The sequence below is a fragment of the Mus caroli genome, unplaced genomic scaffold, assembly GCF_978045245.1.
Source record: "Mus caroli unplaced genomic scaffold, Mus_caroli_1 scaffold_9, whole genome shotgun sequence".
NCBI classification, from domain to species: domain Eukaryota; kingdom Metazoa; phylum Chordata; class Mammalia; order Rodentia; family Muridae; genus Mus; species Mus caroli.
In genome coordinates, this window is record NW_028227264.1 from 110,373,359 (window position 1) to 110,391,314 (window position 17,956).

Consider the following 17,956-nt stretch of genomic DNA (forward strand, 5'->3'; position numbering starts at 1 on the left):
TAACAGCTATACAATTAAAATTTGGATGTGTGTACATAAATATTCATAAAGTGAGTTAATGAATAGAGATGTATTCCATTTGATCAAATATAGAAATAAAACATTATTCCAGAAACACTTTTATGCATCCCGAATCGAGTAATACCTTGATCCTAATCAAGTACTAATTAGGAGTTAGTAGGAAAGAATTTTAAGAGGCAGCAAGTGGTTTCAGAGGCTAAACTAAGTGTCCAAGTAATATTTAAACTAAAAAGATTTTCAGTCTTTTCAAGGGTCTTCCAAATTATCCTACCACACAGGGGAAACTAAATCCTAAGTACGACATGGAACCATTTGTTCCATGAGAAAGCTCACGGCCAACCTTGATTTCAAACACATGCACCCCTGCCTTCTCAAAGTGAACCCTTTACTTTCTGGAGTAGACTGGAGATTCAGAGGAAGTTTGTTCATCATTGTCTCCCGAATCTCAGTTCCAGGGCAGTAGTCTGTCAATAGTCTGTCCATTGTCACTACCCAGCGTGACGCCTCCAAACACCAGAGCAGTCTTGCAGAGTCTAAGATGCTCCATGTAAAGAAATGCCGTGTACACACACCCATTCCGACCCTCGCCCTGTAACCACCCAACTCCAAAGTCATCCAGTCGAGATCTTGGGGTTTTCAGCACAATCTCCTCCCATCCCTCTGAGTACACAGCGACACACATAGATGCACACAGAAACACACCAAGTATCTTTCCACATACTGAGAGTGCAACTCCTATTTCTAAGAAAACTGGTCCTGCTCCGTTGTGCTAATGATTCTGGGAGTCTGTGTGGATGACAACAAATGAATTCCTCTGTTCCCTATGGGACAGGCACTCACAGTTTGGGCACCTCCCTTGGAACAGCTGGACATCTAGATGTCATGAGAGTCATCATTCACTGTTATTTTCTTTGTACTGTCAGGAGCTAGTCAGGGACTCATGGCCCCTATTTTGCTCAGAATCTATCAAAAACAAATGTTTACCTTCTCTGACCTGCTTCTAGTTACAGAAGCTGAGGCACCAAGTTCTTGGGTCTATGAATGGCTGATGATATGGGTCTCTCTCTCTCTCTCTCTCTCTCTCTCTCTCTCTTTTAAGACAGGTTCTCACTATGTAGCCCAGCAAACCTGGGACTTACTGTGTTGATCAGGCTTGCCTCTGCCTTCCAAGTACTGGGATTAAGGACATGAGGTAGCATGCCCAGCTCAGAGGCCATTCGAAACAGCAACTCTCAATTTAAGAGAAACAATTTGCCTGGTCTGGTGATAAAGGTCTGTAACTCAGCTGCCACAGAGGCTGAAAGAGAAAGGCCACCATTTCAAGGAACCAGGGATATAGAGTGAGTTCTTGTTCAACTTGGACGACTTAGCAAGATCCTGTCTCAAAATTAAAATGGAGAAATGGCTCTGCAACTAAGAATGCTGGCTACACTTCTAAAGGACCCAAGTTCAATCCCAGCATCCACACGGTAGCTCATAACCATCTGGAACCAGCAAGTCTGGCTGATGCCTCTTCTAGACTCTGCAGGCATCAGGCACACAAGTGGTGCATAAATATACATACAAGCAAAAACTCTCTTACACATAAAATAAAATAAATAGTAAATGAATATTGAATGTCGGAAATGAAAGGTTGGTGATAGAGCTCCGTAGTGGAGTATTTGTTCAGCTTGAACAAAAAGCTCGCTCCTTTCACACTGCTCTATCTAGTACAGGGGATTAAACCCACAACCACTCAACTCCAGTCATCCAGGCTAGATCTAGGGGGTTTCAGCACAATCTCCTCTATCCATCCTTCAATGAGTACACAGCAGCACACATAGATGCACATATAAACACACCAAGTGTCTTCCACTATCATAATCCAGCTATTATTCATGTCCATTAAGTTAGGCTTGAGAATTGGCAGGATGCAAAGCCAATTCCCTCTGTTACCTGAAACCTGCAACTATACGTTGGAGCCCAGATGTCACATTAAGAGCAATTGATTTCCATTGCTCACGGTAGTGAAAGAAGAGAAAAATATTATACATTGACTGGACCACTGCAGCTATCTTGCTCTGGAGTTGACTCTCATGAATTTTATTTCACTATAGTGTATTCTTTCCATAAAATGTGATTAATACTGTGTCTCTGGAAATCTTGGTGTTCAGAATCCCAAAGGAAACAAAACCAAAGCAAACAACCCAGCAAAACCCAAAAATGGTAAATTTGCAGGTTTGGGGGAAATGCAGTGGTTCTCAACCTGTGGGTCATAACCCCTTTCAGGGTTGAACAACTGTTTTACGGAGATCACCTAAGACCATTGGAAAATACAGACACTTACATTATGATTCATAACAATAGCTAATAGTACATCACTAAGTAGCAATGAAAATAACTCTGTTTGGGGGTCAGCACAAATGAGGAACTGTATTAACGGGTTGCAGCATCAGGAAGGTTGGGAACCGCTGGAATAGAATACATTGCATGAGGGAGGAATGTTGGGCATCGTCTGGAGCAATTCTTCTATGCACAGCTCTTGCAGCCCTCCTGCCTCTCACCACTCTCCTCACCCATCAAAGGCTTTTTCATTCACAACCACAACTCTTTCATCCTTGGAACAGAAAGACCTCCAAAGCTCTGCATCTGCTTCAGAGCACATCGACCTAACCCTAGATCTCACTGATAGGATCTGTGGGTCCTCTGCTGAGCCACAGACTCAGAAGAACCCACAAGAACCAACGAGGAAACACATACATCTGGCACGATTCGAAAAACCCAAGCACTGAGCGTTTTAAAAAGCTCAGTACTCAACACAAGATCCAGTGGACAGGGAATACTTGGGTGTGGGGCTCAAGTACTGAAATGTTCAGGCACCTCCTGAAATAGACGCTAAAGCACACACAAGGTTGAAAACTACAAGCTCGAGATAGCACATCATGGCTATTTGGGGACTGATGCCAAAATTCGTGATTGTAGGACACTCTAGTCCGTGACTTTTCAAAGGGCATGAAATCTGACGTGGCAGTTTTTTATCCAGACGATAACTTTCTGACAGGAAACCGGATGTGTCTGCTTCTAAAATGGTCCCAGGTTCTCCTGTTGAGAGGTTAGGAGTGTGTGTCTTCTCTCCTGGAATATGGATGAACTTTGGCCCACTGCATCTGAAAAGGCATTGGTAGTCTCCTCCTTCTCAGGCTTATGATAGGCTATCCACTTTACCAGCTGAGACTCATTTTAGAGCCCCGGGGGCACCCAACAGAGAAGTCCGACTTCCTGGAGCTCTCAGCTTCAGGGGAGATCAGGACACACGCAGAAGCTAAACGCAGGGGCTGCCACAGCTACTTCCCATCTGGTCATCCAAGACACTGGTGGGGTGAGAATTCTTGAACTTAAAAGGATCCACTTAATAACTGTGTTAGAACACTATCTCTCTGAGCACATCAGTCAAACTATAACTTTTCCAATTGTTCTCCAGACTTAAGATCATTCTGACTTAAATGTACAAATCTAAAATTACGTATCCGGTTCTTCTTAACTCAAAAGATGCCACACTTGAATGGAAACTGATAGGAAAAAAAAAAAAAAAAAAAAAAGGTCATTGACACAAAACTGTAATCTCAATGAAAGAAGCCCATAGTTTTGAAATGTCAGAGAAATGAATGGACTTTGTTGCTTTAATTTGGGTGTATGGGTTTTGAATGATACCCCCTGAAGATGTCTATCCATGTAATAAACTCTGGAACCCATGGGCATGACCTTATTTAGATGACTTTCTAAATTTATATAGTAAATATAAGTATTTATATAATATTTATACATGTTATATGTATAAACTTCTGTGGGTTTTTTTTAAGACAGTCATTTTGTGGTAAATCTATTGTAGCAGGCACAGAAAACCACCACAGTCATAAATCATGCATCTCTTCATCTAAATTCTCTGGATCTGCGTGACAAAAAAAAAAAATAAAGTAAATTTCAGTTTTTCTCTTTTCATGTCCCTGTGGTTCTCTAACCATTTAGAAGATAGATTTTAGTTCCAATTTTTCTTTGTGTGTGTGTGTGTGTGAGAGAGAGAGAGAGAGAGAGAGAGAGATGTAATTGCCAGTGTGAAGACCAGAGCAGATGCTAGATGTCTTTTTTCAATAGCTCTACACATTATATTTACTCATCTGTTCATTAACTCATTCCTTTGAAATAGGGACTGTCACTGACCTAGGATAGCTTGACTGGCCAATGGCCTTCTCGAAGCAGTGGGCCTCCACAGCCTGGGTTACAGACTACCTCACCCCCAGCTTTTAAAATGGGTGCTGGGAATCCCAACTCGGTCCTCCTGCTTGTTAAGCAAGCACTTTACTGATTAAGCCATCTCTCCAACCCCATACCTCTGGTTTTTGACACGGGGGTCTTTCCTTTATCTGGAGCTTACTAAACAGGCTAGCCCACAAGCCCCAGGGATCAGTCTGTGACTGCTGATGCTGCAAGCACAGGCTGGTACCACCACACCAGCGTGGGCACCAGAGGTCGAACTCTGGAAACACTTTATTGGCTGAGCTATCCCTATAGTCTTCAAATTGTTACTTGCCATAGACGTACTTTTTTTTTTTTTAAAAACTACTATTGTTTATTTGTTCATGCGGATTGTTTTACATGCGTTCTGGTCTTTTCTAAGGTATAGTCCGGTAGCCATTTTCAGGCTGAATGTACCAGCAGCCTGGAGTAAAAACCGAAGGACTTGAGTAAATATTTTGAATTCTTCTGATGGCTCATTGTACATTTTTGAGAGCTGAGAGGTGAAGGGTGGAGCCTTTGCACGGAACGGCTAAGACGGGGTAATGAGAATGATACTTTTGCGTTGAAGTGGGGAAATACTGGTGGGCATGTGTTAAAGAGGCCGTTATAAATCCCAGCTGAGGGCACCCTACAAAATAACAGTACTTGGGGAAAATCTGGGGATCAACCCAAGAAACTGAACCAGGAGCTTAGGAGAGACATGAACAAAAGCGATGCCCTCCAACAGGAAATAAAAAAGCATTTGGTAAAAAGAAAACTTGAATAAATAGTGACTTGAACAAATGCTTTTTACTTACTTAAGTGGCTGAAACTGGGTACTAGATGTGAGTGAACTCTTTTAAAGTATCTTTTCCATTTCTTTGTGCAAATCCAAAACGGTTCTAAACATGAGTTTCTCAAGAAGGGCCTAAAATAGCAGTCTTTCCTTAGGTTCATATTTTAAATAAGAATCCGAAGGAAGTGAAAGGTCTAATAGAAATCAGTAATATTCCAGAGATATTCTTGACTGTTCCCCCATCCCCCAAGCTAGTCCTTACTAGAAACTATCTAATAACACATCCTCGACCATCTCTAATGCTCTGGGAAGGGAACACCAGGAAACCTTTTGCAAAACCCCCTTTGGTGCGGCTGCCGGGGTTGTTCCCAGGGCTAACGGGCGTGCCATCTGCTCGCAGCCCAGGTGCTAACCAGGGTTCACGTGTCACCCGGCGGCGCCCGGTGCTAGGGAGCCGCCCTGGCAGGTCCGGGCAACTCGGCTCCCGCAGGTTGCTGGGGGCAGGGCGGCGTCCGCAGCATCCTGCGCGTGCGGATCGTTTCCCCGGCTCCATCTGCTGCGCTGGGGGCCGGCTCGGTCCCCCACAACAAAAGGGCGCCCCGCGGAGAGCGCGCCGGCCCGCGCCGCCCCGCCCCGGCTTCCCGCGTCCGCGCCCGCGTCCCCGCGGGAAACGCTCCCGCGTCACCGCCTCCAGGTACCCGGAAGGGGGAGGGGGCGAGGCGACAACAATCCGGCGGGCGGGCGAAGGGGAGGAAAGGCGCGGCGCCGAGCGCCAAGACAGCGAGGGGCGGGGCTTCGGGCCGTGCCGCCGCGCCATTGGTCGGCACCGCCCCGCCGGCCGCCGCGCATTGGTGAATGCTCAAATTCAGTCTCAAGGCGCCAGAGGAGGTGTTTTAGCGGGGACCGCGATCCCGGGCTGGAGCTTGGCTTAGGCGGGTAGGAGACGCTGTCGCTACGCGGACACCGCGGGTGGAGCGGAGGATCTGCGAGCCTTGCCCTGCCCGGCCCATGTCGCCAGCCGGCCGCTGAGATCTACACGCTCTGCCCGCTCACGCGTGCGGCTGCGGGCGTCCCCGGAGAGAGCCTCCATCCCGCAGCGACAGTAAGGAAGCGTGCGGCCCCCTCGGATGGGGAGGCGGGAATGCGGAGACGGGTTACCCGCCGCCCTGGATGCCGTCCCACAAGCCCCGGGTCCGAGTGCCCCTGGGGTTGTGCTGGCTGCAGCGCTGGGTGAAGGAGGCTGATCCCCAATACCACCTACCCCCACGATTTAGGGGTCCCCTGGGAAGAGTTTCACTTGGGGTGTGCTTAGATGCCTAGGGAGGGGCTGAGCGCTTCCCGCATGGGTTGGTCTCTAGATCAGGTTTCAGTCTACCCCCTAGATCAAACCCACTCAAAGTTGAATTCCTCCCCGTTCTTTGCGCCAAAATTAACTGACCTGGGAGACCCTGTAACTTTCTTGGCATTTGCCTAACATCTTCCTTCCTTGGTAACTATTTTGCCTGTTGCTTTTCATAAAGGATTGCAGTTTTCGTCTTCCCAGATTTCCAGTGATTTCTAAGTATATTTTAAGTGTTTGTCCGTGTGAGTTTTAATGAGGAATGGAGGGTGTCTTCATTCTTGGAAAATTCCAGGAATGCTGTAGGAAGGGAAAGTTGATGTTCACAAGTGGCATTTTGTCGTTGTTGTTGTTGTTGTAGGGGGAAATAAATGTAAAATCATTTTCTGATATAGTTGTGTGTTCCAGATGGAGGTAAATTGTTTAACACTAAAAGACTTGATCAGCCCCAGGCAGACCAGACTAGATTTTGCCATTGAAGATGCAGAGAACGCACAAAAGGTAAGCACAAATAAATATAGTCTCCAGCATATTTTGGATGGTGATGCCTAGCTTTCGTCTTGTATACAGCATCATTGTGATGGCCGTTATAGAGGAGTTTTTTAGAGAATGGGGCCATTGCGACCTTTGTTTCGGCTCCTCTTAAGTCATTAGTGTTGGAACCAGCTTCTAAAGCCAAAGGTACACTCTGGATGCAGTGATCAGAAGTTTGTGATGCCTAGAGATCTCAAGGGCAGTTAAATCAATGTTGGCAGCAATTAGAAAGCGTTAATTCCCTGGAACAGGATTTTGTTGTTATAAATACTGGATTTAATGTTCAAATGCTGAGAAACACCCTCTCCCTCCTAATGAACCAAGTACAGAGATGTCTCCCAAGGGTCACAGTCTTGCCTCCGATACAGGGGTCAACGTGACTGACCCTCACCAGCTCCTCTGAATAGTTTACAGCCCTTCTCCTTCAGATATACTGAGCCACACACTCAGCAAGGTCTAAACCACCCTGGCCTGCATCAGCACAGGTATGCAGAACAGATGTCCTGTTGAGAGGACAGAGCTGTGAAATCTGAGCCTTGTTTAAGCAAAAGCAAACAGATGTAACAAACCAGTTTCAGAAACCTGGAATAGAAATCTCTAGTGGAAACTTCATTGGGCATTGAACCTCTCTGGAGTCCAAGTGTTAGTTTTAGGTTAGCGTCAACAGTGAACCTGCCTGGTGACAAAAGACTTGCCTTTATACAAGACTTTATACAATATTTGGCAGCTATTATGTTTGTTAGAGGGGGGGCATGTATACCAAGACATTTTTGTTTTAAAGAGAGTATTTTTAAACTTACTTAAGACTACAACTATATATATATATGTGTATATATATATATATATATATATATATATGTATATATATAAAAGTTTTGGTTTTGGCAGTTCCAAAATAAAACTTTCCTGTTTCCCTTTGTAATTTGAATAGTTCTGCCTAGAAAGCGGTCTGCTCTCTCAGTGCTCCACTTTTGTTCTGGTCAGTGACTGACCAAGTACTGTCCCCGAGGTTTGATGGTCCCCTCCCCTAATTTGCCTCAGTAAGTGGTGAGTTTTCTCATGGGGAAGTGCAGAGAAATTCAAATGACCCAAGAGATTGGGAAAGTGGTCAAACCATCTCAACTAGAATGAATTGGTTGGGGTTTAGCGAAGAAGGGAGGCAAGAGATAAGAACACAGTGGTTTTTGTGGATATTGGGGTCTCTTTGACCTCTCCCCACTGCTAAAGGATAAATCGGATTCCTAAGGGTGGTGGGGACATGGAGTTTGCAGTCACAGAAACCTGGGTTTGATATCCTGCTCTGCCACTTACCAGCTACATGACCCCAAATAAATACATTTTTAAGGTCTTTTGGCAAATATTTGTGTCCCAAAAGCCGGAGATACGGAGGTTAAATATCACCTGACCTGTCTTAGTTCGTTGGTTACCTTTATAAATCAGAGCCAATGCCTAGAATCTCACCCACTGGGTTTTTGTAAAAGTGCCTAGCTTTATACAGTTTTCACATTGTACTGAATTAAAATGACTGTGCAGTCATAACTTGTCCTTTAGTCACCTTAGAGGCTTTCAGGGACCCAGATGCAAAAGTAGCCAACTACATTATATTCACAGCATAGAGGAGGAAGAAATACAAGCATTGCATTGGAATGCTTCAAGGGGAGGTAAGATTTGTGTTAAGCCTCATTGGGTAAGGAAATTCAACCTACCTAAAAGTTAGTGAGAAGAACGCTTCAGATGAAAGAAGTGAGAGTTGAGCCTTTGAGAAATGCAGAGTGGCCAGAAGCCAATGAGGCAAAGCTATTCCTTCCTGAGACCCCTCCGGGGGGATACCTGAAAGGGATCACTGGGTCACGTGTCCTTTAGAGGACCTCTTTCTTGATGTATACATTGGTCCAGATCTGCATGTACTGTACGATCCACACACCTCCTGATCACTCATGGAGAAACTTGTTTCAAAAAAAGAACTTTTTAACATTGTCACCCAGTTTTACTGTCCTTAGTTCTGGAGTATGTCCTGACCAGTGTCCTCACTGATGTTAAAAGTAGGAAGGGGACAGTTTAGGACAGAGAAGCGAGTCTTAGGATGGAGCTGTTAAGAGGACTTGTGATTCACCACTGTGGAGGCTGAGGCAGGAGAATTGTGAGACTGGAATAACAGGCTCATAAAACCATGCCTGGCTTCCAAGTGTGTTTCTTTAAAGGCCATTAGTGTCTTTAAGGAGGAGCTAAGACAGAAGGCGGATTTAGCTTGGAACATGTATCTGTGTGCTCTCCAGACAGATGACTGTGCAAGAGACCGCTGATAGCCTGATTTTAGAATTCTTGAAAAGTTACAGCCTTGGACCCAGACTTGGAATTGGAGCATGTCAGTTGACCTTACAGCCTCATTTTATGAGTTTGGGTGAACTAGTCCACAGAGAGTAAGAAGGGAGCTGAAAGTGTAGATATAGACTCTTGTAAGTGTAGGGAAGGGAGCCCAATGAAGGATTGAGAAGGGACAGTCAGAAATAGAGCTAAAAAAAAGAGCGAGTGGTGTCTGGGAAGCAGCAGTCTAGATTTTGTAGAGCCAAGAATCACTACCAACCTTAACCACTCCAGTGGTTATCAGCAAGATGGTTTTCACATCAGTCTGATTTGGCAGCCAAGAGGTGACCCACGTGAACACCAAGGATTAGAAAATGACTTAATGGCTGCTGAACCTCTTGGAAGGTGACCATAGGAAGGTCTCGAGTGTGGATCGCTCTTTCGAGGAAATGCATTCTGGGAGGAAGGAGAGTTGTTGGCCAGACACCTCCTGACATGGAGTCTCTGCAGTGAGCCTTAAACAACAGGTGGGGGTTTCATCAGCCAAGGCCCTGGGTTCGACCTTAGAGGGAAAGCCATGTTCGGAGGAAGAGCTTGGGTGTGATGGAGGGCAGAAAACCAATGAATGGGACATGTCGGGAACTGCATGTGAAGAGGGAACTGGAGGGTTAATCAGCAATTATCAAACAATTATCTTGGCAAAGCAGGTGGCTACGTGTTTCTTGATCGCATAGTCAAAGCTATATAGAGACACACACAAGTTGGAAACCAAGGTCTGTTAGCTTCCAAGCCTTCTCTGTGGCAGTATACAGTGTAACCATGTGCCCTTGCATGATGTGCCCTTGCATAGCATTTCATAGATGGCAGCATTTCCCTTTATCGTCTGATGATCACATGGCTTTGTGGCGGATAGACCCAGGTCCGTTGCTTCCTTCATCTCTGAGAGCAATGAGACCATTTCATGGCTTGCCTTTCTCTGGGCTCTCTGACTGAAGTGATGTGGTTGCCTAGCAAGCAGATCCCACTTGAGTTCCGTGTGCAGGAGACTTGTGAGTGCCCAGCATGGCAGCTCAGGAAGGAAGAGAGTGGAAAGGAGCAGCACTGAGCTGCAGGTGAGTCGTAGAATTCTGAGATTCCACTGTAGGGAGTTCAAGGTGACCCCTCTGAGTGGTCCTGAGCCAGTTAGACCACATCTTTGCTTGCTGGGAGGATTTTCACCAGTCATTGAGTTCAGTGTTAGCCTCCCAGGAATGGGTGTGGTCCTGGGTTCCTGGGCCCTCTAAAGAGGCCAAGGCAATCCAGCCAAGGGCGTGTGTTGTTGGCACACGCTGGGAAAATGATTCAGTCATTCTCGTTCCTGAAGAGACCTGGTGGCAAACATAGTCTACCACTGGAGTAGGCAGCCTTACTAGAAAGCCTTGGTAATTAGTCTAAACCCCATGTTCACACAGAGAGAGACAGAGACAGAGAGAAACATGGAACCAAGTAGAATGAGTAACCATTGAACTGAGGTCTGAACTATTCTAATCCCATTTTGCTCTGCCCCACACAATGTCCGGAAGGCAGTACAAACGGGGCACACAGTGTAAATAGATCATAGCTCACTTTCTTGCCCACCTAAGACCTCACCACACAGTTCTTTGTGCCATTTTTAATAAATGTTTTTAATAAATGTTTTTAATGTAGAGGTGTTGTCTTAGTTGAGGTTTTTATTGCTGCAGCAAAACCATGACCAAAAACCAAGTTGGGGAAGAAAGAGTTTATGGCTTACACTTCCATATCGCTGTTTATCATTGAAGGAAGTCAGGACCGGAAATCAAACAGGGCAGGAACCTGGAGACAGGAGCTGATGCAGAAGTCATAGAGGGGTGCTGCTTACCGGCCTGCAACCCATGGCTTTCTATAAGAAAGCAAGACTGCCAGCCAAGGGGTAGCACCACCCACAATAGGCTGGGCCCTTCCCCATCAATCACTAGTTAAGAAAATTCCTTAGACCTGTATCTTTCAGAGTCATTTCTTCAAGGTTCCCTCCTTTCAGATAACTCTATAGTTTGTGTCACGTTGACATAAGACCAGCCAGCACGGGTATGACAGAGTCCTAAACCAGCCATGCTGTTTCTCACGTAAACTATAGGAAAAACGCATCTGCCTATGAAGAAATTGTTCCTTCTGAATTGTTCTGTCACTGCAGAGAAACTTAAGAACTCATTCCTGTGTGGACATGCACCCCCGGAAACAGAAGGGAGGCAGGGAGGGTAAATCTGTCTACTCCTAAGCCCGGGACACACCTTGTGCCTTGAGGGTACCTTTTGGCAAGACCTAGAGTTCATTCGACACCTGGAACAGGCAAGCCATCGTAGGAATACAACCCGTGGAACCGGCTTCCACGGGTGCATGGTCTTATTGCTGAGTCAAGAAAATCACCCAGGAAGCTAGTGAGAAATGCAGTGTGCTGTATTCTATTGGGGCTGAGCACAGGGACAAATGGGAGAGAATGGGAAAGGAGGAAAGGTGATAGCTAAGCTTTCTTGCGAGTTTGCTGTGCACTACTGAGCTAGCCTGAACCCTCGAGGTTGGTATTTTTTATGAACGATGTTCTTTTCAGCTGAATACATTGCACTGAAATCCTGTTGGTCGAAGCCGGAGGCACTTGCCTACTGGCCTGAGATCCTGCGTGCATAACCACTCCCCCACGCTGCGTCTCCAGGCGCTACTGGGCACCTTTTCTGGAACTTAGAAAAAGATAGTTTGCTTCTAATTTGCACCCAGAATGAGCTCCTACGTAGATGCACCGTTGTTTTTTGTTTTGTTTTGTTTTTTAAGAAACTGCTCTTGGCTGCCTTTCACGCGCTTAGATTTTCACACTGGCTGTTGTATGCAACTCCGAGCAACTTATTTAACCTCTATACCTGAGGTTCTATAACTTCATCCATAAACTGGAGTAAACAGTCGTACCTATCTTAGTTAGGATTTTACTGCCGGGAACAGACACCATGACCGAGGCAAACTCTCATAAGGACATTTCATTGGGGTTGACTTAGAGGTTCAGAGGTTCGGTCCATTATCATCAAGGCAGGAGCATGGCAGCATCCAGTCAGGCATGGTGCAGGAGGAGCTGAGAGGTCTACATCTTCATCTGCAGGTCTTTTAGAAAAGACTAACTTCCAGGCTGCTAGGAGTAGGGTATTAAACCCTCCACTCACAGTGGGTGACACACCTCCTCTAGCAAGGCCACACAGTCTAATAGTGCCACTCCCTAGCCAAAGCATATACAAACCATCACAGTACCTATGTCAGAGAGTTAGATTAGGAATTGATACAAGTCCAGGAAACAGGACGTGACGTGTGTTAAGCACGTCATCATGTCCCTTGAGAACTCCCTTGTAGGCACGGTCAGAATGGCTCGCCAGCAGGGACTTGTTAGCAGAAATGAGCAACCCTCTAGGATCCATGGCTGCCTTCTGCTGCTAAAGCGTGAGACCTCGTCACCTCCACCACTCCTTCCTGGCACATTATAGTACAAAAGAGTGTCACCATAGCTAACTAGCAGCTTCTGCTGACCCAATGAATAAGAGTGGTTGGCCTTTATCTTAGTTAGGGTTTTTATAGCTGTAAAGAGACACCATGACCATGGTAACTCTTACAAAGGAAAGCATTTCATTAGAGCTGGCTTACACTTCAGATGTTCAGTCCATTATTATCATGGCAGGAAGCATGGTGGAGTGCAGGTAGACACAGTGCTGGAAAGGGAGCTGAGAGTTCTACATCCAGCTTTCAGACAGCAGGAAGAGTTACTGGGCCTGGCTTCAGCTTCTGACACCTTAAAGCCCACCCCCACTGACACATGATGTCTTCCAACAAGGCCACACCCTCTGAGTCCATGGGGGCCACTGTCACTTATACAACCAGAGCCTTTGGACCCAGAAACCAGTTTCTCCCGGTCTTCTACCTCTGTCCAGAACAGGACTGTTTTAAGCACTGATGAGCCAGAACCGGAGCATACAGTAGCTGTAGGGTGGGTAGTTGATACAGTACAGGAAAAGTGAGAGATTTGAACCTTCCTCCGTTTTCATTATGTGAGTCACTGTTGACAGGAAGAGAATTCCACTAGAGGAAGGGAAGACTTCCTGCTTTCGAACGGTGAAAATCAGTGGATAGACATTGGCTTCTGCTACTTGGTGGATCCAAATGCTGCCTCTTCGTGCTCTTGTGGGGTTTTTGTCTTGTTGTATCATGGGCTCCTTTTGAACCCTTTCTTATAATTGTCTAAGGCAGGTGGTGCTACACAAACTGTTTCAAGATTGCAGAAATTGGAAAGCAACACTTTGGCACGGAGCACTTCAAAACCTTGCTAGCGATTCGGTACCACGTCTGGAGCATCTATGCTTATGACCTACTACCGGAGGTCTCACTTGTTGTAGAGGCTGTCGGTTGATTTAAGTGACAGACTCAAAGGGTAAATCATGCGTGGTAGAAACTCCACACTAGTCCTGTAAGATAAGGGTCACTTGGCAAGACACGGGACTCAGGAAATGCAAAGCAATATAAGCAAACAAAACACCAGTCCTTCGCTGTGAATGGTCGAAGGAACACTGCTCAGAAAACATCAGGCAGCTCTCAGGGTAGCTTACAATGGTATTTTGTTGGCTGTTCTCCCTTTAACTAGTCCTGTTGTAAGTTGATTTTGAACATAGAACCACCAAGAACTACCAAAGGACTTTAACGAGTGCTGTTATAGGTTGCTTTTGAACATAGAACTACCAAGGCGTAACCGTTCTTCAATAGCGAATGCAAACCTGTAAGTAGGGTTTTGAAAAATACGGCCCTGTGAAGCAGAAAAAGACTCAGTTGGCCTTCTTCATTTCAGCTATTGCAGGCATCTGTTGGTGACGGATACATTTGTGACTTCCCTTACCAACACTTCATGAAAAATATGTGCAAAAAAAGGTAGCAGATGTAATGGGTTTCCTTGGAGCCACTGTTCAATGCCTGTGGGGCTCTCTATACACTTATCCAGTATTGGTTCTTTCTGACCTTGAATGTGTGGTCTAATCTGGATTTCTAAGTCTAAGTGGAACACACTCTGTACCCTTAAGCAGACAACTGCCTTTTCTTGACCCTTGCTAAAAGGTTCTCTTTGCTTTAAATAGGAAAATATATTTGTCGACCGATCAAGGATGACCCCAAAGACACCGATGAAGAACGAACCGATCGACCTGTCAAAGCAAAGGATCTTCACCCCAGACAGAAACCCCATTACTCCAGTAAAGCCGGTCGACAGGCAGCCGCAGGTAGAGCCCTGGACACCCACAGCCAACCTGAAGATGCTCATCAGCGCCGCCAGCCCAGACATAAGAGACCGGGAGAAGAAAAAGGAGCTGTTCAGACCCATTGAGAATAAGGAGGATGCGTTCGTGAACTCCCTGCAGGTAACGAGCTGCGCTCGAGGGCTTTGTAAAACTTCCCCGGGTTTAACATGATTATTTAAAAGTCGCACAATACCTGTCCGGTCAAACAGCGTTCGTTAAGCATGGCATCGTTTGTTAACAGCTGTATTTTCGCTCAGATTCTTATTTTTCATTATTAATTGCTTTCTTCCCTTAACCAGACTAAATCTTAAAAACAACTAATAGTAATTTGATCCAGTAGAGAAATTTGGATGTTTTTTATATATATATATATATATATTTCTCTGTCTATTTATTTACTATATGTAAGTACACTGTAGCTGTCTTCAGACACACCAGAAAAGGTTGTCAGATCTCATTAGAGATGGTTGTGAGCCGCCATGTGTTTGCTGGGAATTGAACTCAGGACCTTCACAAGAGCAGTCAGTGCTCTTAACTGCTGAGCCATCTCACTAGCCCCTGTTTTTTTTTTTTTTTTTTTTTTTTTTTAATTTGGATTGTTTATTTACATTCCAGTCCTTACCCCACCCCCTCCTTCCCACAGTCACTCGTCCCATTCCTCCTCCCCCTTGCTTCTGAGAGGATGCTACCACCACCACCAGACCTCCCCCTTCCCTGGGGCCTCAAGAAATTTGAGGATTAAACGCATCTTCTCCCAGTGAGGCCTGACCAGGCAGACCTCTGCTGTATATGTGTCAGCGGCCTCAGACCAGGCTGTGTGTGCTCCTGGCTGGTGGCTCAGTCTCTAGGAGGTCCCAAAGGGCCAGCTTAGTTGAGACTGTTGGTCTTCCTGTGGGGTCACCCTCCCCTTCAGCTTCTTCAATCCTTCCCCCAATTCAACCACAGGGGTCCCCGACTTCAGTCCAATGGTTGGGTGTAAGTGTCTGAGTCTGTTTCAGTCAGCTGCTGGTAGGGCCTCTCAGAGCACAGCCATGCCAGGTTCCTGTCTGTAAGCACATCATAGCATCAGTAATAGTGTCAGGCCTTAGGGTCCCCCTGCCACATGAGATAGATCCCAAGTTGGGCCCGTCACTGGACCTCCTTTCCCTTCGTCTCCTCTCCATTTTTGTCCCGGCAGTTCTTTTAGACAGGAACATTACTGGGTCAGGAATTTTTGACTGGGTTAGTAACCCTGTCCCTCCACTTGGATTTTTTTCTAAAGCACTGCTATGTTGTTGGTTGGTTGGTTGAGTGTGGGTATGTGGAAAGGGCGGGAGGGGTGTGCACAAACACAAGCACAAGTGCACTCTGCTGTCTTAGTCACTGTTCTATTGCTGTGGATAAACGCCATAACTGTCCTATTTTGGCTAACGTGACCCTCTGCGCTATTGTAATGTGCAGGGAAGGACTGTGGAGGTGGTGAGGTCTCACTCTTTAATTTATATTTTTCTCTTATAAAAGAACACTTAATTGGGACCTGCTTACAGTCTCGGAGGCTTAGTCCATCATCATCATGAGGAGCATGGAGGCACACACGGCACTGGAGAAGTAACTTGAGAGGGACATCGTGATTTTATAGACAAGAGGGAGGCACCAGAGCTGGTGTGGGCCCACCCCCAGAGACACACCTCCTCCAACAAGGCCACGCCTCCTAATCCTTTTCAAACAGTGCCTTGCTCCTTGATGACTAAGCCTTCAAATAGATGAGCCTAGGGGCAGTTCTCATTCAAACCTCTACAGCCTAATGATTTAGAAGGGCGTGGTGGTGCACGCCTTTAATCTCAGCATTTAGGAAACAGAGGCAGGCGGATTTCTGAGTTCGAGGCCAGCCTGGTCTACAGAGTGAGTTCCAAGACAGCCAGGGCTATACAGAGAAACCCTGTCTTGAAAAAACCAAAAACCAAACCAAAACAAAAAACCCATAGGGCTTTATACTTAGTAGGCAAGCCCTCTTGCCACAAAGCCACATGGCCAGCCATCTTTAAATCACATTCCCCATGAAGAAGCAGGGCCACTCAAGAAACAGCATATTCATACTGTTTTAAAAGACTTAACAATCAGTCCTTTTCACTCCCACCAAACTTTTCTGAGACCTCCCTCTTCAGAAAAATGACTTGCAAATAAATCAGTCTTTTCAGCTATTTTTTTTTCTCTTTTTGCTGGATTTTTTTTTAAGCTGTAAAATTTGCCTGAAACACAGAAATTGGGAAAGAAAAAGAGAAGGTGTCTCAAATTACAACTTGAAGCTAATAGATCAAAATGAGTGAATTACTCATTTAATCTACTACAGTGGATTCTTCTGGGTAGCTCGATACAAATCATGCAGACCTGAGAACAATTGCTTTATGCTTAATGCCAGAAGTGGTTCATAATTCCTCTTGCTGTGTTGTCTGTTCCTCAGCCTCCTCTCTGGATTTTGTATGTTTTGACAATCACAGGAAGCCCAGCTTCAGAGACTGGGCTCAAATCACAAGGGATTGTGGCTAAGTGTCAAGCCAATCTGCTATAAACGAATGAGACTTGATTGAGCTATTCTATTGGGGTTTAAAGCTTTGTAAAATTGAAACTATTAAAATGTGTGGTCATCTTGGGTTTTCGTTTTCTTTTCATGTTTTTTGGGTTGTTTTGTTTTGTTTTGTTTTTTTCAGGACAGTGTCTTAGCATGTCACTCTGGCTATCCTGAAACTCACTGTGTAGAACAGGCTGGCCTCGAACTCACAGAGATCTACCTGAGTGTGCACCCAAGTGCTGGGATTAAAGGCGCGTGCCACCATCCCTGCAGGGTTTGCACCTTCAGTCAGCACATTCTCCAGAACCATTTATGTTTTTGTCACAGTTATAGATCTCCTTTCATTGCTATGCAGTGATCCACTGTGTGAGCAATGTAGCTACCTGTCTCTCCTGTCTGCAGTCATTAAGGTGTTTTGCAGTTTGGGGCTGATACAAATTTATGGTTTGTTCATACCTCTTAGTGTGTCTAACTCACATCTCCTAGAGCAGAGGTTCTCTCAAAATTGTATTTGGGAACGTCTTCGTACCTAAAGGATCTTTCAGAGGGCTTCTGTATGTCTGTCTGTCTGCTTGTCTGTATGTGGATTGCATTCATGCTGTACCCACAGGGGCCAAAAGAGGGCATCAGATTCACTGGAACTGGAGCTGCAGGCAGGTATGGCCTGCTCCACGTGGGTACTGGGAATCGAACCCAGGTCCACTGCAAGTGCTCTTAACCACTGAGTTATCTCTCCGGCTTCCAAATTCCTTCCTCAGCAATACTAAGATGTTTGCCAATTACATCCCATTCACTTGTGAGTGATTTCAAGAGATTCGAGTGATTACAAGATACATTAAGTACAAAAATAA

General features: G+C 45.6%; 1 protein-coding gene across 1 annotated transcript in view; it reads left to right on the forward strand.

Annotated features, from left to right (window-relative positions):
* The first annotated feature begins 6,722 nt into the window (after positions 1-6,722).
* Positions 6,723-17,956, forward strand: part of E2f7 (E2F transcription factor 7) — a 39,428-nt gene continuing 28,194 nt past the window's right edge. The window contains exons 1-2 of the mRNA XM_021174709.3: positions 6,723-6,911; positions 14,399-14,677. Of these exons, the coding sequence (XP_021030368.1) occupies positions 6,819-6,911; positions 14,399-14,677 (372 nt within the window). The 5' untranslated portion in view covers positions 6,723-6,818. The remainder of the gene's footprint in view (positions 6,912-14,398; positions 14,678-17,956) is intronic.